Source organism: Pituophis catenifer, unplaced genomic scaffold, assembly GCF_029215685.1.
Source record: "Pituophis catenifer annectens isolate HBS135680 unplaced genomic scaffold, rPitCat1.0.hap2 SCAF_2, whole genome shotgun sequence".
Taxonomy (NCBI): Eukaryota; Metazoa; Chordata; class Lepidosauria; order Squamata; family Colubridae; genus Pituophis; species Pituophis catenifer.
This window is the reverse complement of record NW_027256882.1, coordinates 11835776-11857159: the sequence shown is the minus strand read 5'-3', so window position 1 is coordinate 11857159 and position 21384 is coordinate 11835776. Positions and strand designations below refer to the sequence as shown.

General features: G+C 42.5%; 2 protein-coding genes across 5 annotated transcripts; both read left to right on the top strand.

Annotated features, from left to right (window-relative positions):
- Positions 1-3907: 3907 nt before the first annotated feature.
- Positions 3908-7362, top strand: LOC139311752 (zinc finger protein 665-like). The gene is made up of 2 exons (XM_070936249.1): positions 3908-4123; positions 5534-7362. The coding sequence occupies exons 1-2, from the start codon at positions 3976-3978 to the stop codon at positions 7360-7362; spliced, it is 1977 nt and encodes a 658-aa protein (XP_070792350.1). The 5' UTR covers positions 3908-3975.
- On the top strand, positions 4115-20848 carry LOC139311754 (zinc finger protein 420-like). 4 transcript variants are annotated; one of them, XM_070936251.1, is made up of 3 exons: positions 12843-12924; positions 16338-16401; positions 17748-20848. In XM_070936251.1, the coding sequence occupies exons 2-3, from the start codon at positions 16377-16379 to the stop codon at positions 19601-19603; spliced, it is 1881 nt and encodes a 626-aa protein (XP_070792352.1). In that variant the 5' UTR covers positions 12843-12924; positions 16338-16376; the 3' UTR covers positions 19604-20848. The 4 variants fall into 4 exon arrangements, with proteins under 4 accessions (XP_070792354.1, XP_070792357.1, XP_070792352.1 ...); XM_070936252.1 differs by having other exon boundaries at positions 12894-12924; positions 16338-16505; XM_070936253.1 differs by lacking the exons at positions 12843-12924; positions 16338-16401 and adding an exon at positions 4115-4123.
- The last annotated feature ends 536 nt before the right edge of the window (positions 20849-21384 follow it).

The window sequence follows — 21384 nt, the reverse complement described above, 5'->3', positions numbered from 1 at the left end:
GCCCCATTATTGCCTTGCTGATGCCAGAATGCTATGAACCCTGGGGGGAGGGAGAGGGTGCCAGCAAGGGGAGGGAGCCTAGAAACCATTCCCAATGCCTCCTCAAGCATGGGAATGGAATGCAGACAATGGTCATGCCCACCAAGCATGAACTGTTACCAAAACAATTTGTTTGAATTTCATTGGACACCAGGGAGATAATGTGGGGGAGGGCTTGGGAGAGAGGAAAGTGAGTGGGCAGTCTTCACCCCCCCCCCAAACCTCAGATCTGGCAGCCTCCTATCTTGTAACCTCTTGGCTTTAGTAAATCTTCCACTATGAATGCAGTTGAAGGCTCTTTCATGCAGTTGAAGGCTCTTTGTTCCTAAATGACCAGGTAGGAGAGAAAGGGGGAGGGTCCCTCCTTGGTGCCATTGTTCAGGGTGAGTCACTCAGGAGGATCCACCTCAGAGGAGAGAAAGGGTCCTTCTGATGCCCTTTAATCCTGAGGATTAAATTTACCCCCATTTCTTTCCTTCATGAATTCCTTTTCATTTTTTATTTGGTCCTTTTTATATTGCCACTGGAGAAAGTCTTGTAACTGTGTGCATTTAAAAAGGAATCTTCCCTTTCCTGTAGGCTGTTCCAAAGGACAAGTCCCACCTGTAGAAAAAACAGTTTTTGTTGTCTTCCCTGTCTTCCTTGAGCTGTGGTGGTGCAGCAGTTAGAGTGCAGTACTGCAGGCTACTTCTGCTGAGTGTTGATTCCCAGCAGTTTGGCAGTTCAAGTCCCACCGGCTCATGGTTGACTCAGCCTTCCATCCTTCAGAGGTTGGTAAAATTAGGACCCAGATTGTTGGGGGCCAGAGGCTGATTCTGTAAACTGCTTAGAGAGGGCTGTAAAAGCACTGTGAAGCGGTATATAAGTCTTAAGTGCTATTGCTATTGCTATTATTTGAGAGCAACATAACTCCATGGGATATAGGTTGGGATCTGCTTGAGACATCTGGAGTCAAGCTTTGGGTGATGCTTTAATTCATGGCTGAGAAACCTTCTGAATTTAATCCCTGGTCCTTCCACATTTTTCAGTTTTCCTCTCACCCAATGTTAGCAGCTTCTGTGTATTGTTGCTGTGGCTGCAAGGTAAACTGATTCCCTAGTTACCATAGAAATAGGCTAGAATTGCATTGCAGGTTCAAGAATATTGTTAGGATGTTTAATAGCAAGTTAGTCCTTTTTTTCCCCCACTGGTAGATATTATACAGGTAGTTTATTGTTTATTGCTTATTTATTGGTTCAATTTTTATATGCCGCCCTTCTCCGGAGACTCAGGGTGGCTTACAATGCGTTAAGCAATAGCCTTCATACTTTTGTATATACCTGCTTAGTAGGGCTTTCGGCCCCCCCAAGCAGTGTTCTTTTTTCAAAGAAAAGTCAGCTGATTGCCCCCACAATCCAGGTCCTCATTTTACCTACCTCGAAAGGATGAAAGGCTGAGTCAACCTTGAGCCTGGTGAGATTGGAACTTGCAGTAATTGCAGGCGGCTGGTGCTACTTAATAGCACTTTAGTCTGCTGCGCCACCAAGGCTCTTCCTTGGCTCTTACAAGGAACTATTACAGGTAGTTCTCAACTTACGACCACAATTGAACCCGAAATTTCTCGTTACATGAGATATTTTTTAAGTGAGTTTTGCCCCATTTTACGACATCTCTTGCCACAGTGGTTAAATGAACCACTCCAGTTGATAAATTAGCAAAACAACGAGAAACTCTTTTCAGAAGGAGTTAAGTGAATCTGGCTTCTACATTGATTTTGTCATAAGGTCACCAACGGGGATCACATGATCTTGGGACACAGTAACGGTTGTAAATATGAACCAGTTGCCAAGCATTTTAATTTTGATCACTCTATCATGGGGATGCTACAAAGGTCGTTAAGTATGAAAAATGGTCATGTTACTTTTTTTCAGTGCCACTGTAACTTTGAGCGGTCACTAAATGAACTGTTGTAAGTTGAGGACTACTTATAATGGCCTTGTCACTGTCTTCTGGAACCTTGGTTCTTTGTATCCCAGAGGATTAACAGCGGTTGAGCTTCCAACTCAGGTAGGAATATTCTCCCCTCCCTTAAAGTGCCAGTCTGATCTACTGAGGAGGTCTCCAATATTGTGCAAAACAACGAGAAGCCCTTTTCAGAAGGAGTTTCCTCTTAATTGGCTAGGAAGTCAGATAAAGTTGACATCTCATAGTGCTTCCTGAAGGCCCTCTTCCAACATTTTCAGACAGTTCTTCTCCAAGCTCTGTGTTGAGGGACAATGATGGACAATATTCGGCATTGGTTAAAATGTCACAGGACTCTACTTGTCCTTTTTCAGGTGGCTACCTTCCGAGAAGGGCTGAAACCTTCAATCAACAATGCATTCAAGCCAATGGTGGGATTCAAAATTTTTTACTACTGATTCTGTAGGCGTGGCATGGAGGCCGTGGCATGGCATGGCTTGGTGGGTGAGGCAGGGGAAGGATACTGTAAAATCTCCATTTCCTCCCCACTTTAGGGGAAGGTTACTGCAAAATCCACATTACTGATTACGACCAGTTCTGGAGAACAGGTAGCGAAAATTTTGAGTACTTCGGAAAACCGGTAAATACCACCTCTGACTGGCCCTGCCCCCATCTATTCTCTGCCTCCCGAGTCCCAGCTGATAGGAAGGAAATGGGAATTTTGCAGTATCCTTCCCCTGGAGTGGGGAGGGAATGGAGATTTTACAGCGAACTACTCAAAATTTCTGCTACCAGTTCTCCAGAACTGGTCAGAACCTGCTGAATACCACTTCTATTCCAAGTTCCATCCCATTAGAGGGCAGAATAAGGGGTTGCTGCTCCTGAGGAATCAGCCAAACTATTACAAGTAGTCCACGACTTATGACCACAATCGAACCTAATGTTTCTGTTGCTAAGCAAGTCATTTGTTAAGTGAGTTTTGCCCCGTTTTATGGCCTTTCTTACCACATTTGTTAAATGAATCACTACAGTTGTTAAGTTAGTGGCACGGTTGTTAAGAGAACCTGGCTATCTCATTGAATTTGTCAGAAGGTCTAAAAAAAGTGACCCCCAGGACACTACAATCATCATAAATTTGAGTCAGTTAACAAGCGTCAGAATTTTGATCACATGAACATGGGGATGCTGCAACAATTATTAATTCCACTTTATAATGCCATGGTAAGACCACACCTGGAATACTGCACCCAGTTTTGATCACCACAATGTAAAAAAGATGTTGAGACGCTAGAAAGAGATCAGAGAAGAGCAAACAAAATGATTAGGGGACTGGAAGCCAAAACATATAAAAAACAGTTGCTGGAATTGGGTATGTCTAGTTTAATGAAAAGAAGGACTAGGAGTAACATGATAACGGGGTTCTAATATCTAAGGCGTTGCCACAAAGAAGAGGGAGTCAAGCTATTCTCCAAAGCACTTTGAAGGCAGGACAAGAAGCAATGGAGACTTATCAAGGAGAAAACCAACTTAGAAGTAAGGAGAAATTTCCTGACAGTGAAAAGAATGAATCAATAGAACAGCTTGCCGCCAGAAGTTGTGGATGCTCTATCATTGGTGGCTTTTAAGAAGAGGCTGGACAGCTATTGGTCTGAAATGGTATAGGGCTTCCTGTCTGAGCAGAGGGTTGGACTAGAAGGCCTCCAAGATCCCTTACAACTCTGTTATTCTGTTTTGTTATTAATTGTAAGTATGAAAAATGGTCAAAAATCTTTTTCAGTTCTGTTGTAAGTTTGGTCACTAAATGAACTGTTGTAAATTGAGGACTATCTGTATACAATTAACCAAGAGGTATTCTTAGCTAGAGGCTTTAGTTTGTTTATTCCTTTGGAAAGATTCTCCAAAGAAGATATTTGCCCTGGTTAGAAATTTTGCTGGTTGTTTTGTTCATTAAGAAGAAAACTTGTATATGATTTATTGAAATTTTCATTACTAGGAATGTTTTCTTTCCGTTTCAGAATTCGGTACTGTTTAAAGAAAATAACTGAGTTTTTCTCCATGGAGGAGTGCGTCCTGCAGGATTGTGAGCAAAAAGCCCAACATCGAGAGGTCATGGTAGAAAATGCAAGCAATATGGCTTCCTTAGGTAAGGGATTTTCTTTCCTCTGTCTTGAAAATGTGGTGGAAGTGAGCAGTTTCTCTGTTTCTAAGATGAAATGCTAGTCTGTTCCTTGTGTACAGTTGAGAGAGTTCTTAACTGCATTTTTACTTCTACGCTGTCTGTTAAGTGGGCTAAACCCTCCACACTGCCACCAGGAGGAGGAGAGAGGTCTTCCCCATGTAATTTCTTATCTAGTCAGATTGTGATCCTGTTTCACTTCATAGATAGACTGAGGAGTTGCTTTCATTTTGCTACTGTCAGACATGCACCAATCCGATCACTTACAAAACAAATACCCTCGATCCCATCTAATTGAAGCGATGGGTTCTTTTACTAAAAGATGTTGGTTGCAGTAGGATAGAACTAAATTTCCAGCGCTCAAAAGATACAAAAAGTTTCCTCTCTTCCCAGCCCTCCTCCCATGACCAGTCTGTCTTCAGCCAATAAGGATCTGCCTGGGTGTTTTGAGAATGCTGAGATGTTTGGGGCAATCCACCTTCTTTCTCAGGGTGCATGGTTTTGAGTGCTGGTACAAATTGTTTTGGAGTTTCACTGTTCTTCGTCAGCTATCATCTCCCGCTTCTCTATTTCCCATCACCTACGTATACAGGTAGATTGCACATTTGTTGTCCTCCTATGTCCTCTTCCTATTTCCTAGCTTTTGATGGCAGGATGCCAGCAAGGCACCAAGCCGAAGATAGCATACATTCCAGGTGTTTATAATAGTGGCACTTAAGAGGCCCAGGGTTTATCACAAGGATGTTAATGGTAGCGAAGTGGACTGTTTGATAGTCGGATTTTCCAAAAATGAGACTTTTCATTCTGGTGATTCCCCCAAACACCATTATCATGAAGACCTTCCTTTGGCTCAGTTAGAGGAGAATGAGCATGTCCAGACTAAAAACTGATATTTTCAAGGGAAAATTTCCTCAAGCAGAGAAGGCAAAACTTCATGACATAAATCAGTACTTCCACTTTCTCAGATGTAAATTCAGTTAACTGGTTCTCTCTCATCATCCAATTTTGAAAAAAGTCAGCTTTGAAGAGTCCCTCCTGTATCTTTGGAACTGAATGGAAAGGAGCAACAGAGCTGATGGGGCCCCATCCTGAGTCTCACAATGATTTCCCCAAAGCATTATGAGTTTGCATTCTGCAGCACAGAGGGCAAGAGGGAAGCCTGGGGCAGATCTTATATCAATTAGATATAAAGCATAACACCATGTTTTGAATACAACCTGATAGAAGCAGAGAGAAGAACCACACAAAGATGTAAAAGAGAAAGAGTTAGTGATGGGAGTTTTAGTATGTTCAAATAAGAAATCCAACAATGATTCTTAATTCCTTTCATACCTCAGTTTGTGTCAACTTTCCTTTTTTCTTTTCTTTTCCATGTAGGTGATGGATTGACGATAGAGGATGCGGGCCAAGAGATGGCAGCACCTTTTCTAACAGTCAATAAGGAAGTTGCCCAAAGAATGAGTGAAAAGGAAAGGCCTGAAGAAAAGGAGTTAAAGCAGGAGCTGGGGAAACACTCTAGTTCCCAATATGCAGATATCAGCGTTTTCTTGCACAATGATGATCCCCCCAAAAAAGGAGCATGTCCAGGATGTGGAAAAATCCTCAGAGGTGAATTGGGATTATGTGATTGTTATACAAGCTATCCCCTTACGTTCCATAAAAACATTCACAAAACAGAGGATCCATTCCAAGGCCTCGAATTTGGAGAAAACATCACTCAGAAAAATCACCTGAATTCATATCAGAGTGTCCACGAAGATAGGAAGCAGCATCAATGCATCACCTGCGGAAAGAGCTTCAAAACCAGTGCAGCCCTTACCTCCCACCAAAGCATCCACAGAGAGGAGAGATTGTATCAATGCAGGGAGGGTAGAACGAGGTTTCCTTGGAACAAGGAACCAAATTCCAGGAAAAAAAGCCCCATTGGGAATAATTCATGTAAATGCCTGGAATGTGGGAAGAGCTTCCGCTCTGCAACTCACCTCACTTTCCACAATAGAATCCATACAGGAGAAAAGCCATATCATTGCACGGTGTGTGGAAAGAGCTTCACCCAAAATGGCAATTTCAATTTACATAAGAGGGTCCACACCGGAGAGAAGCCATATAAATGCACAGAGTGTGGGAAATGTTTCAAGGCCCCAGGTGCTCTTACTTCCCATAAGAGGATTCACACAGGGGAGAAACCCTATGAATGTCTGGAATGTGGAAAATGCTTCAGCAGACGTGATACTCTAACTTTACATAATAAGATACATAAAGGGGAGAAACCTTATCAATGCCTGCACTGTGGAAAGAGCTTCAGTCAAAAAGTTCATCTTAAGTCACACGAGAGGATCCATACGGGGGAAAAACCATTTCAATGCATGGAATGTGGAAAGAGCTTCCGTGTCTCAACAAGCCTTACTGCCCATCACAGAATCCACACAGGGGAGAAGCCCTTTCAATGCCTGCAGTGTGGAAAGCTCTTTGCCAGTTCTGGTGGCTTTCATGCCCACGAACGGACCCACACTGGGGAGAAACCGTACAAATGCCTGGAGTGTGGAAAGAGCTTCAGTAAACCCAGCCACCTAACTTCCCATAAAAGTATCCACAGTGGAGAGAAACATTATCAGTGTACTGAGTGTGGGAAGGGCTTCAGTCAAACAAGTCACCTTAATATCCATAAAAGGATCCACACAGGGGAAAAGCCATATAAGTGCACCGAATGTGCCAAATGCTTCACCGACTCAGGGGCCCTCGTTCGCCACAAAAGGATGCACTCTGGAGAGAAACCATTTGAATGCAAGGAATGTGGAAAAAGCTTCAGTCAAAAAAAAACTTTTATAATACATTACAGAATCCACACTGGGGAGAAACCCTACAAATGCACTGCGTGTGAAAAGAGCTTCAGTGATCCTCAAGAACTTGCTTCCCATGAAAGGATCCACACTGGGGAAAAACCTTATAAATGTGTGATATGTGGAAAGGGCTGTAGGACCACCAGTGACCTTAGTTCCCATAAGCGGACCCACACAGGTGAAAAGCCCTATCAGTGTGGTGAGTGTGGAAAGTGCTTTAGTCAAAACAGTTCCCTTAGTAGCCATAGAAGAATGCACTCGGGAGAGAAACCCTATAAATGTATGGAGTGTGGAAAGTGCTATACACATAGCAGTGCTCTTAATTACCATAGGAGGATACACACAGGTGAGAAACCACATAAATGAGTTGAATGTAAAAAAGTAATTACTTAGAATCAGTAATGTAATATCCATAGAAACTCACCCACTGAAGAAACCATTAAATGTATCAAATATGGAAAGAGCTGTATTTAAAATACTTCCCTTATTTTTCTTGCAAAAAGATATTAAAAATATATTAGTTGCATTTTTATACATTGTTATTCCTTCAGAATAGTGAAGATAGTGGAATGGGCCAGCCCTTCTTCTTGCACTGTAATATTCATCTTTTTTTCCCTTGTTAGATCCGATGATCTTCCTTTTTAGATCAAGACTAAGGATTTTCCTTTGCTTTTTGCTTCTTTGTATAGCTAAAGCAGCTTTGTCTTTTTTACGCTGAAGAGATTGCCAGACAAAGTACGACTTGGTTACAAATAATGTCCCATAGAGAAAGAGAAGGGAGGGGGGGCAGGGAGAAAATAATGTATCTAAAGTATTATGGTGAGGAGAGGCAGTATTGTACAGTACTGCAAGAATGTTTTTGTCTGCACAAATTTCCTCTGCACAAAAGTACATATATTGTCACCACTAGCAACAACTAGAAGAGATTTCCCATCTCTGAAGGATATGTGAAATATAAATATTTAAAATTCATTTACCATATTAATATTTTATTAATATGGATCGGTCTGAAGTGGCTCCTCACTCTGCTCCTCTTGGTCAGGAATAAAATGGTCGGCCAAATGAAGGAGTTTATAGGACACCTTTGGAAGAGCTTCAATTTACTGCAAGAGGAAGACCAAACTCTAGGTACAATATACCTTGCCTTAATGGAATGTAACTAAGCATATGCCCCAAATATAAATATGCAGTGTGGTATTGGAAATACCCAGGATTTATTTATTTATTTATTTATTTATTTATTTATTTATTTATTTATTTATTTATTTATTGGTTCGATTTATAGGCCGCCCTTCTCTGGAGACTCAGGGCGGCTTACAATGCGTTAAGCAATAACCTTCATACTTTTGTATATACCTGCTTAGTTGGGCTTTCGGGCCCCACCTCATTTTACCTACCTCGAAAGGATGGAAGGCTGAGTCAACCTTGACCCTGGTGAGATTTGAACTTGCAGTAATTGCAGGCAGCTGGTGCTACTTAACAGCACTTTAGTCTGCTGTGCCACCAAGGCTCATTTTATTAAACCATTACCAAATAGAAAGTAAGGGTTTTTTCCCTTCCTAAAATTTACCTGTGAATTGGGTTGAGGATGCCAACATACATTGTTGGGAACAGACATCTGTGCCGATTATGAATAGAAACTAATCAAGGAGAGAAGCAACCTAGAACTAAGGAGAAATTTCCTGACAGAACAATTAGCCAGTGGAACAACTTGCCTCCAGAAGTTGTGAATTCTCCAACACTGGAAGTTTTTAAGAAGAGATTGGACAACCATTTGTCAGAAATGGTATAGGGTTTCCTGCCTGAGCAGGGGATAGGACTAAAAGACCTCCAAGATCCCTTCCAACTCTTATTCTATTCTGTGCTGTGCTGTGCTATGCTGTGCTGTGCTGTGCTGTGCTGTGGTATAGTGGAGCTTTTTTTTTTCACTCTGAATAGATTGCCAGCCAAAATACAAGTTGGTTACAAAGTAATGTACAGACAGAGGGGGGGTGAGGGGGGATGAAAGAAAAAGTATGTATCTTAAGTGTTATGGTGAGGAGAGGCAGTCAAAAGCCTTGGTGGCGCAGCAGACTAAAGTGCTGTTAAGTAGCACCAGCTGTCTGCAATTACTGCAAGTTTGAATCTCACAAGGCTCAAGGTTGACTCAGCCTTTCATCCTTTCAAGGTAGGTAAAATGAGGACCAGGATTGTGGGGACAATAAGCTGACTTTGTATAAAAAAGAACACCGCTTAGGGGGCGCCGAAAGCCCTACTCAGCAGGTATATACAAAAGTATGAAGGCTATTGCTTAATGCATTGTAAGCCACCCTGAGTCTCCGGAGAAGGGCGGCCAATAAATCAAACCAATAAATAAAATCAATAAATAAAGTACAGTACTGCAAGAATGTTTTTGACTGCTAAAAATTTCCTCTGTAGAAAAGTACATATATGGTCACCACTAGCAACAACTAACAGAGATTTCCCATCACTGGATGGAGACCAATAGTTGAGAAATATGAAATATTTAAAATTCATTTACTTACCATATTAATATTTTATTATACACTTCATCTTCGTTCTTAACTGGCACCTCACTCTGCTCCTCTTGGTCATATTTTTTCTTTAGTATATAGCATGTAAAAGATTTGCTGTATTTTTCGGATTATAAGATGCATTTCCCCCCAAAAAAGTGGGTGGAAATATCTGTGCATCTTATAGAGCGAATATTGAGGGGGGTTGGTGCAGCACCAATCAGCTGTTCTAGATGGCGGGAATCACTGCAGTTCGTTCAGCGCCGAACGGACAGTGGCGAACAGGCAGTGGCGACCATGCAGCAGTGACCAGGCCACAGCGAATGGGCCACAGGGTATGGGCTGCGGCTGTGGCAATCTCCGCCGCCTAGACGGCAGTATTCTGGGAGGCAAATCCAATCACCAATCAGCTGCTCAGCAGCGAAGGTTCAAGCATTCCCTGGCGGCGGTGACAGCTCAGCTGAGTTGACCGGTGGTGGGCGCAATGGAGCACAGCCCTGACGAGCCACTTGCTGGGGGTGTGATAACGTGCTGAAGTTGACCAGGCTGTTTTCTGTTTGCTGCAGGGACGCTAGCCAGATGAATACCGGATGGATGCTGGGAAGCAGAGCAATTTTTTCCCCCTTGTTTTCCTCCTCTAAAGCTAATGCTTTATTGTCCAAAAATTACATTAATTTGATTCTTGACAACTGGAGAGAGTGAACTGTGAAGGTGAGGCTCTAAATACAGTCTATTTATGAGGAAAAGCCAGAGTTCATAGGAAGGGATTACAACTCAAAATAGTTAGCAAAGTGCCACAGGTATCACAGCCGCCATCTTTGATCACCTCAGATCAGGGGCTGTTCCTCACAAAAGGTGTTGGTATCAAGAAAGAAGCTGGAAATACCTACTCACATACTTATCAGCTCTACACGCATGTAAATTAGATTTGAGATCATGTATTTTCATAACAGATATGTTGTTATTCACGATTAATGTCAGTATTATTTTTAATTTATTGTATGTCTATTGCTGGTCGATGACCGTAATAAAGTTTTATTCTATCCTATTCTTCTATTCTAAGCTGGAAGTATCTCAGAGAAGGGAGCCTCTTCCATCCCTATATGAGGTAATTTTTTCCTAGAACTGGATGTCTTTGGGCAGTATTTTATTTCTTTATATTAAATGTATATGCTTCCTTGAGAATTTAAATATTATTGGGGGGATTTTTCCCTTCAGGACCTCAGTTTTGCTCTCCCACAGCTTCTTCCCATGCCCCACAGTCGCTTATCCCAAATCAGAGGCTGTTCCTTTAAAAAAAGAACGGGGGGGGGGAGAAATAGTATTACCATCTTCCAGCTGGGTAGCTCTTCCCTGGAAAAGACATTTGGGGCAGAATCCCTCAGCACTACCATCATTTGACTAGAAGCCAGCTTTCCCCTTCAGCTGCTCTTCGAACAGGCGGGAACTCTTAGCCCCGCCCCTGCCAACGTTTTTTTTCCTAAAGATTCCAAGAGGCCCAAAGGGCCGTTTTCTTTCGACGAAAGTCCGCCAGGACAATGAAAGAGAGGACTGGAAGGGCCACCCGCTCCTCAGTAGGGCCTTTCTAGGGAGAAGCAGTCGCTCCCTTTAACCCTTGGAGTTGTTGGAAGAGATCGAGGAAGCCGGTGTCTTTGACGTCTGTCTCTGTGTGCGGCTGCGGCTGCGGCTGCGAATCTCTCCAGTGGGACTCGCGGGGCGGATTTCGGATCCTCAAATATATATTAATCAGTCTCCGGAGACTATGAAGTCTGAGTTTTGACCTGGACAGCCACTTGTCTGAAATGGGATAGGCCAGGATCTCCTGCCAGGGCGAAGACCTCCAAGATCCCTTCCAGCTCTATTCTGTTTTCAACTCTGCAACTGCCCTCTCCAATACTGTCAGAGGGAAAAAATAGTGTCAGCTCCCTTGCTTAGCAGTACACACAGAGAGACCATAAAATCTAATCTTATATTTAAGTGGTCAATAGGGGAGGCATGCATAAGTGCATTAACGTGCCTATCGTCCCTGTCGTTGTATTTTTATTTTCTTATTCTTGTTCTCGTTTTTGTTTGACAAATTCCAATAAATAAATAAATAATCCCTATTGATGCACAGAAACTGGTTTAGATGGCTTTCAGCCAGTTATTCTCTGACCCACCTCGCAGGGCTGAGGGACCATTAGGTAACTCGGTTCCACAAAATAAAGGTGGGATATAAATTGTTTTTAAAAATAGACACCATCTGTAAGTTTGATAACGCCTTGTCCGATTAGTGATCAAAATATATTGTGGTATAGGTGAAGCTCATCTCCTGGTGAGTAAACAGAAATAGCTACTTAGTTACTCATTGTCCCAAATGTACATTTTGAAGAGGCAACTGGACTTTCTGGGGTTTTTTGAAGATGTTTCACTTCTCATCCAAGAAGCATCTTCAAGGAAAAATCCAGAAAGTCCAGTTGCCTCTTGAAAAAGCACCTTTAGGACAACCATGACCCGGATGACTGAGAATCTCCATAGACATATTGTTAATGTAGCTCTTCATTCTACTTTCAATATTTTACTTTTGCAGTATCTCTGAAGAGACTTCCCCTCTTCTCCATATTCTGCTAGGGCCATGGTGTTTTAATAAATGTATCCAAGGGAAGGCCCTAGCTTCCTGGTGATTACAAGCATAGCTTGTATCTTCCCATAGCTTTCTTTGGACAGGATATGAAATTGGATTTCCTGTTGGTGTGTGATCCATGCGCAATCCCGCTTCAATGCGAAATTCACAGCAGGTGGAGCAGATGCTGCCTTTTACTGCAAGGGAGGGGAAAATCGCGATTGTCAAGCACGACAGACCTGCAGAAAATTTCTGTAAGTGGGGATAACTTCTGTTATTCAAACAGGAGACAGCCACAGCAAGGGAAAGTCAGAGGTTTTTTTAAAAACAAATGTTTCTTTGCAAAAAGAGGTTTCCGCTGGGAAAGTGACTATAGTCTCTTTCGCGTGGGAAGATCGGGACAAGTCCAAACTTTACTCCCTGAAGCTGCTAACTCCTAATTCCTCTCGAGCAGACCTTGGGCGTCTGCTTCCATTTTTTCCCCAGGATTAAAACAGGATCCGCCCAGTGGTGCCCTCTTGCCAAGAGCTTCCAGGTCAGCGGGAAGGCATCCATAGGATTTCGGAAGTCCTGGAGGAGAAGAGATGAGGGAGCGATTTTTATAGGAAGAAGCATTCTCTGCTTTCCACATTAAATCGCTGGCGGTGGGTCCCTCAGTGGAAGGAGGGAGGTGCAGTTTACGGGCTGTGCTGGGAAGGCAGCGGCGCTGGAGGAGCTGCGAGGAAAGCGTTGCGCGGATCCTGCCCTGCGCGCCTCTTTCGGGGAACGGAGTCCGGGCGAGGGGCAGAGCTGCCTTTCCCTGCGGGCAAGGAGGTAAGAAGCTTCCACTTTCCTTTCTCTTCGGGTAGTTCTGGGTGAGAGGGAAAGTTCTTGGAAATGTGACTTTTAGATGCTGTTTTTGGGGTCTCCCATAAGATTGTTCCTGCAGTCAACACTTTCTCCTGGAATAGTTTGCCTCCCGGAGTTGTGGGTGCCTCAGTCATTGGAGGTTTTCAAAAATAGTCCGGACAGCCATTTGACCTACAAGGTAAAGTCTCCTGCCTTGAGCAGAGGGTTGGACTAGAAGATCTCGGAGGTCCCTTCCAGTCCTAAGATTCTATCTTCTATGATCATTTCCCAAGGAATTTTCTCTGGTGCTGTGTCAGGTCCAGAAGACTGGTTTAAATGGCTGCTGAAGTCCCAGGAGGAATTCCGTGCAGTCATCCTGTATCCTCCCACTGTTGCTTCGCTGATGCCAGATTGCCATGAACAAACCCTGGGGGGAGGGAGTCCAGAAACGAAACCATTCCGAATGCCCAGGGCCGGATTTTCCTATAGGCTAACTAGGCTTCAGCCTAGGGCCTCAAGATCAAGAGGGGCCTACATTCAAATTGTTAGCAAAATTAAAATTACACTTTCACTATAGGTGAAAGGGCCTCATAAGTGGAATAGCCTAGGGCCTCTTTTCATCTAAATCCGGCCCTGCGAATGCCTGCCAAAGACGTCAGCGGCTGATCTCAAGGCCACAATCATGGGAATGGAATGCAGACAATGGCCATGCCCGCCAAGCATCAGAACTGTTACCAAAACAATTTGTTTCAATCAATAGGACACCAAGGAGATAAAGGGGGGGGGCGGGGGGAAGCTTGACAGATGGGTAGGTTAGTGGGCAGTAATATCTAAGTTCTGGCTTTCTCCTATCTTATAACCCCTTGGCTTTAGTAAAAATAAACCTTCATAAACGAAGGCAATTGAAAGCTCTTTCTTCTTGTCCTGAGTCAGGGTCCTTCTGATGCCCTTTATTCCTCAGAATTGAATTTCCCCGTGTTTGATTCATGAGTTCCTCTTCATTTTTTGATTTACTTGTTTTAATATCACTCAAAAAAGATTGATTGGTTCATTAATCAAAGAGAGAAGCAACCTAGAATGAAGGAGAAACTTCCTAACAGTGAGGAGCTTGCCAGCAGAAGTTGCAGGTGCTTCATTACTGGAGGTTTCTAAGAAGAGACTGGACAGCCACCTGTCTGAAATGATATAGGTTCTGCTACTTGAGCAGGCGGATGGACTAGAAAATCTCCAGGGTCCCTTCCAGCTCTCTATTCTGACTCCAAAGTTTTGTGATAGTGTGTATTTGAAAAGGAATCATCCCTTTCCTGTAGACGGTTCCAAAGGGCAACTCCTACCTGTAAAAAAAAGTTTTTGTTGTCCTTCTTCCCTGATTATCTGACAGGGAGGATGAACACTCAGCACAATTCCCTGGGATATGGGGTGGGATCTGCTTGAGACATCTAGAGTCAAGCTGTGTTGTGCTTTAATGCATACAATCACGACAGAGAGAGCTGCCTCTGAATCCAATCTGTTTTGTCCACACCTCTCACCCAGTGTCAACAGCTTCTATGTGATGTTGCTGTGGCTGAAAGGTATTCAGATAAACTGATTCCCTGGTTACCATAAAAATAGGCTAGAATCACCCCTCTGCACTGTAGGTTCAAGAATATCATTAGGGCGTTGGATAGCAAGTTATTCCTTTTTTTTTTTTTTTTCCTACTGGTAGACATTATACAGAAAGTTCTCGACTTACGAACACAATTGAGCCCGAAATTTCGGTTAAGTGAGTCATTTGTTAAGTGAGTTTTGCCCCATTTTATGACATCTCTTGCCACAGTTCTTAAGTGAATCACCGCAGTTGATAAATTAGTAACCCGGTTGTTCAGTGAATCTGGCTTCCCCATTGATTTTGCTTGTCATAAGGTTGCAAAAGGGGATCGCATCAACGATCATAGATATGAACCAGTTGCCAAGCATTTGAATTTTGATCACATGACCAAAATGCTACACCAAAATCACATGACGTGGGGATGCTACAAAAGTCATAAGTTCGAAAAATGGTCATAAGTCACTTTTTTCAGTACTGTAACTTTGAACAGTTGCTAAGTGAGTGGTTGCAAGTCGAGGACTACCTGTAATGGCCTTGTCACCATCTTCTGGTACCTCAGTTGTTTGTAAGGGAGGATTAGCAGCGGTTGAGCTTCCAACTCAGTAGGATTCTCCCCTTCTCAAAGTGCCAGTCTGATCTATTGACAAAGCCTCCAATATTGTGCAAAACGAGAAATCCCTTTCACAAGCTTCCTGTTAATTGTCTAGGAAGTCACATAAATTTGCATGTCATCCTCAGATAGATGGCATCTCACAGTACTTCCTGGGGAACCTCTTCCAACATCTTCAGGCAGTTCTTCTGCAAGCTGTGTTGTTAAGTTAGTGACACGGTTGTTAAGAGAACCTGGCTTTCCCATTGAATTTATTTGTCAGAAAAGTGACCCCCCCTCGCCCCGGACACTACAATCATCATACATTTCAGTCAGTTACCAAGCATTAGAATTTTGATCACATGAACATGGGGCTGCTGGAAAAATTGTTAATACCACTTTATAATGCCTTGATAAGACCACACTTGGAATACTACATTCAGTTTTAGTCAATACGATGTAAACAAGATGTTGAGACTCTAAAAAGAGTGGATAGAAGAGCAAACAAGATGATTAGGGGACTGGAGGCTAAGATATATAAAGAACTGTTGCTGGAATTGGGTATGTCTAGTTTAATGAAAAGAAGGACTAGGGGTGACATGATAGCAGTTTGGCAATATCTCAGGGGTTGCCAAAAAAGAAGAGGGAGTCAAGCTATTCTCCAAAGCATCTGAAGGCAGGACAAAAAGCAAAGGATGGAAACCAATCAAGGAGAGAAGCAACCTAGAACTAAGGAGAAATTTCCTGACAATGAGAAGAATTAATCAGTGGAACAACTTGCCTCCAAACTCACGTGTGCTCCATCATTGGAGGCTTTTAAGAAGAGTCTGGACAGCCATTTGTGTGAAATGGTATAGGGCTCCCTGCCTTGAGCAGGGGGTTGGACTGGATGACTTGCAAGATCCCTTACAACTCTGTTATTCTGTTCTGTTATTAATTCAGGTATGAAATTGGTCAAAAATCACTTTTTTCAGTTCTAAGTTCTGTCATTAAATGAACTATTGTAAGTCGAGAACTACCTGTAAAGCATTAACAGAGATATATTCTTAGCCAGAGGCTTTACAATTTATTCCTTTGGAAAGATTCTCCAAAGAAGCTGCTTATTTGCCCTGGTTAGAAATTTTGCTGGTTACTTTGTTCATTAAGAAGAAAATTTGCATATAATTTATTGAATTGTTCATTAATCGGAATGTTCATGGAATGTTTTGTTTCTGTTTCAAGATTTGGTACTGCTTAAGGATATAGCTGAGTTTTTCTTCCATGGAGGAGTGGGCCCTGCTGGACTGTGAGTAGAAAGCCCTACACCGAGAGGTCATGGTGGAGGACACAAGGAATATGGCTTCCTTAGATAAGGGATTTTCTTTCCTCTGTCTTGAAAATGTGGTGGAAGTGAGCAGTTTCTCTGTTTCTAAGATGAAATGCTAGTCTGTTCATTGTGTACAGTTGAGAGAGTTAACTGCATTTTTACTTCTACGCTGTCTGTTAAGTGGGCTAAACCCTCCACACTGCAACCAGGAGGAGAGAGGTCTTCCCCATATAATTTCTTATCTAGTCAGATTGTGATCCTGTTTCACTTCATAGATAGACTTAGGAGTTACTTTCATTTTGCTACTGTCAGACATGCACCAGTCCGATCACTTACAAAAAAATACCCTCAATTCCATCTAATTGAAACGATAGGTTCTTTTACTAAAAGATGTAGGTTGCAGTAGAGTCAGGCTAGAACTAAATTTCCCAAGCTCAAAAAAATACCAAAGGTTTCCTCTCATCCCAGTCCTCGCCCCCCATGACCAGTCTGTCTTCAGCCAATAAGGATCCGCCTGGGTGTTTTGAGAATGCTGAGATGTTTGGGGCAATCCACCTTCTTTCTCAGGGTGCATGGCTTTGAGTGCTGGTACAAATTGTTTCAGAGTTTCTTTGTTCTTCATCAGCTGTTATTTCCCCCTCCCCTATTTCCCATCACCTATACATATAGGTTGATAGCACATTTGTTGTTCCCCACCCTCACCATGTCCCCTTCCAATTGCCTAACCTTTGATGGCAGGATGCCAGCAAGGCGTCAAGCCAAAGATAGCAAACGTTCCAGCTGCTTATAATGGTGGGGCTTAAGAGGTCCAGTGGTACACAGGGTTTACCACAAGGATGTTACTTCTAGGGAAGTAGACTGTTTGATAGTTGGATTTTCCAGAGATGAGACTTTCCATTCTGATGGCTGCCCCAACCACCACTATTTTCATGGAAACCTTCCTTTGGCTCAGCTAGGGGAGACTGAAAACTGGTATTTTCAAGGGAAAACTTCCTCAAGCAGAGAAGGCAAAATTTAATGACATGAATCAGTATTTCCACACTCTCAGATATAAATTCAGTGAACCAGTTCATTCTCATCATCCAATTTTAAACAAAGCCAGCTTTCAAGTGTCCCCCCTGTATCCTTGGAACTGAACCTGAAGGAGCAGCAGAACTGATGGGAACCCACCCTTGTGAGAGGAATCACAAAAAGAGCTGAAAGAAAAAAAGTGATAGTGGCGGGACTTTTACTAATGTTCAAATAAGAGATCCAACAATGATGCTTAATCCCTTTCACACCTCAGTTTGTTTCAACTTTCCTTTTTTTCCTTCTTTTCCATGTAGGTGATGGATTGAAGACAGTGGATGCTGGCCAAGAGATGGCAGCGACTTTTCTAACAGTCAATAAGGAAGTTGCAGAAAGAATGAGTGAAAAGGAAAGGCCTGAAGAAAAGGAGTTAAAGGAGGAGCTGGGGAAATACTCTAATTCCCAATATGCAGATATCAACCTTTTCTTGCACAATGATGATCCCCAAGAAAAAGGAGCGTGTCCAGAATGCGGAAAAATACTCAGAGATGAATTGGGATTATGTGACTGTTATACAAGCCATCCCCTTACGTTCCATAAAAACATTCCCAAAACAGAAGATTCATACCGTGGCCTGGAATTTGGAGAAAACATCAGTCAGAAAAATCACCTGAATTCATATCAGAGTGTCCACGAAGATAGGAAGCAGCATCAATGCATCACCTGTGGAAATAACTTCAGAACCAGTGCAGCCCTTATTTCCCACCAAAGCATTCACAGAGAGGAGAGGTTGTATCAATGCAGGGAGGGTAGAACGAGGTTTTCTTGGAACAAGGAACCAAATTCCAGGGAAAAAAGCCCCACTGGGAATAGCTCATGTAAATGCCTGGAATGTGGGAAGAGCTTCCGCTCTGCAACTCACCTTACTTTCCACAATAGAATCCATACAGGAGAAAAGCCATATCATTGCACAGTGTGTGGAAAGAGCTTCACCCAAAATGGCAATTTCAATTTACATAAGAGGGTCCACACCGGAGAGAAGCCATATAAATGCACAGAGTGTGGGAAATGTTTCAAAACCCCCGGTTCCCTTACTCAGCATAAAAGGATTCACACGGGGGAGAAACCCTATGAATGCTTGGAGTGTGGAAAAAGCTTTAGCAGAAACTGCACTCTAATCATACATAACAGGATACATAAAGGGGAGAAACCTTATCAATGCCTGCACTGTGGAAAGAGCTTCAGTCAAAAAGTTCATCTTAAGTCACACGAGAGGATCCATACGGGGGAAAAACCATTTCAATGTGTGGAATGCGGAAAGAGCTTCCATTCCTCTAGAAACCTTACTGCCCATCACAGAATCCACACAGGTGAGAAGCCCTTTCAGTGTTTCCAGTGTGGAAAGCGCTTTGCCAGTTCTGGTGGCTTTCATGCCCATGAACGGACCCACACAGGGGAGAAACCATACAAATGCCTGGAGTGTGGAAAGAGCTTCCGTAAACCCAGCCACCTAACTTCTCATAGAAGTATCCACACTGGAGAGAAACCATATCAATGCACCGAGTGTGGGAAGCGCTTCAGTCAAACAAGTCACCTTAATATTCATAAAAGGATCCACACAGGGGAAAAGCCCTATAAGTGCACGGAATGTGACAAACGCTTCACCGACTCAGGGGCCCTTGTTCGCCACAAAAGGATGCACTCTGGAGAAAAACCATTTGAATGCAAGGAATGTGGAAGAAGCTTCAGTCAAAAAAGAACTTTTATAATACATTACAGAATCCACACTGGGGAGAAACCCTACAAATGCTCTGCGTGTGAAAAGAGCTTCAGTGATCCTCAAGAACTTGCTTCCCATGAAAGGATCCACACTGGGGAAAAACCCTATAAATGTGTGGTGTGTGGAAAGGGCTGTAGGACCACCAGTGACCTTAGTTCCCATAAGCGGACTCACACAGGTGAAAAGCCCTATCAGTGTGGTGAGTGTGGAAAGTGCTTTAGTCAAAACAGTTCCCTTAATAGCCATAGAAGAATGCACTCGGGAGAGAAACCATATAAATGTATGGAGTGTGGAAAGTGCTATACACATAGCAGTGCTCTTAATTACCATAGGAGGACACACACAGGTGAGAAACCACATAAATTAGTTGAATGTAAAAAAGTAATTAGTTAGAATCAGTCACGTATTATCCGTAGAAATATTCACCCACTGTTCTGACCTAGGCTCCTTTAAAAAGCAGGAAGCAGAGTCTTGGTTCTGGCAAAATCCCTTTTATTTACATGACTGTGAATTCTTTCATTCACAGTCAGCAAAGCCTGTCCAAACAATTTTTCAAAGGAATATTTATCAACACAGACCTCATCTCACTTGGCAAGCTACCATGTAACTAGTTTCAAAAAAGCAGTACAAGGCAAAACTTGGCAGAGTCGAAACAAATGAATTTTTTCCTGCAAAAGCCCATTCCCTGTTCTCTCCTCTTTTGTTTCCTATGGAGGAGCAAATCACCTCCAAAGTGTGGCTTTACTCCCAAGCCGACCCTGCTTTCTTAGTTGTTCTTGTCTTCTGGCAGCTCTGTGCATGCGCACATTGGGAACAGGCTTCAGCAGTTCCTCTGCCTCACTGCTGTCTAGCTCCCTCTCTGCCTCCAACCCAGAGCCCTCATCCGAGCTTACCCAGCCCCCAGGACTGGCCCAACCTCCTCACTGTCCAACTCTGCTGCCAGCTGTGCTGGCCACCGGTGGGCCACAACACCCACTGAAGAAACCATTAAATGTATCAAATGTGGAAAGAGCTTTATTTTAAATACTTCCCTTATTTTTCTTGCAAAAAGATTTGCTCATTGGAGAAACTAATTAAATGTCTCAAGGTTATAAAAGTGTTTCAGTGCCTCTTGTTTGCCTATTCCCATAATACTAAAGGAGCTTAATTCAGAAGAGTGAATTTATAAAAGGAGCCACTTGGAGAAGTGGCCACATCTGTACTGTGGAAAGAGCTTCAAGTTACTACAAGAGGAAAGTCAAAATCCTGTTTGTGCAGTAAGTACAATATAGCTGAGCGTAATGGAATGTAATTAAGCATATGCACCAAATATAAATATGCAGTGAGGAATTACAAATACCCAAGTTTTATTAAAACCTTACCAAATGGAAAGTAACAGTTTTTCTTGATATTTACCTGTGAGCTGGGTTGAGGATGCCACCTTACATTGCTGGGAACAGGCATCTATGATGATTATGGATAGACAAGAAGTACAAACAGCTATAGACATAAGTATGAATGCATTTCAACATTTTAAGAATTGATATGGGGTGCCTTCTGTTGCACAGAATTCTGTTGCACAGAATAGTTAGGCTAGGAAGATCTATGATCTGTTAATATCTGAATTAAGTTACTGTAATCTAATTCAAAGGTTCTCAAATTTTCTTGCTTTATGACACAGTATTTCCATAAACTGTGTAAGAGTGATGTAAGTGCATGATAATGAAACTTTGTTGATGTTATGTACATATAAATTATACTGCACTGCTTTTTTACAGTATGTCTAATAGTTACATTTTTATACATTGTTATTCCTTCAGAATAGTGAAGATAGTGGAATGGGTCAGCCCTTCATCTTGCACTGTAATATTCACCTTTTTTCCCTTGTTAGATCCTTCAATGATCTTCCTTTTCGGATCAAGACTAAGGATTTTCCTTTGCTTTTTGCTTGTTTGCTTAGCTAAGTGGAGCTTTTTCTACTTAATTTTTCACTCTGAAGAGATTGCCAGCCAAAATACAAGTTGGTTACAAAGTAATATCCTGTACAGAAAGAGGTGGTGGAGGAGAAAAAGTATGTATCTTAAGTGTTGAGGAGAGGCAGTATAGTACAGTACTGCAAGAATGTTTTTGACTGCTAAAATTTCCTCTGGACTAATGGTCACCACTAGCAACAACTAGCAGAGTTTTCCCATCAC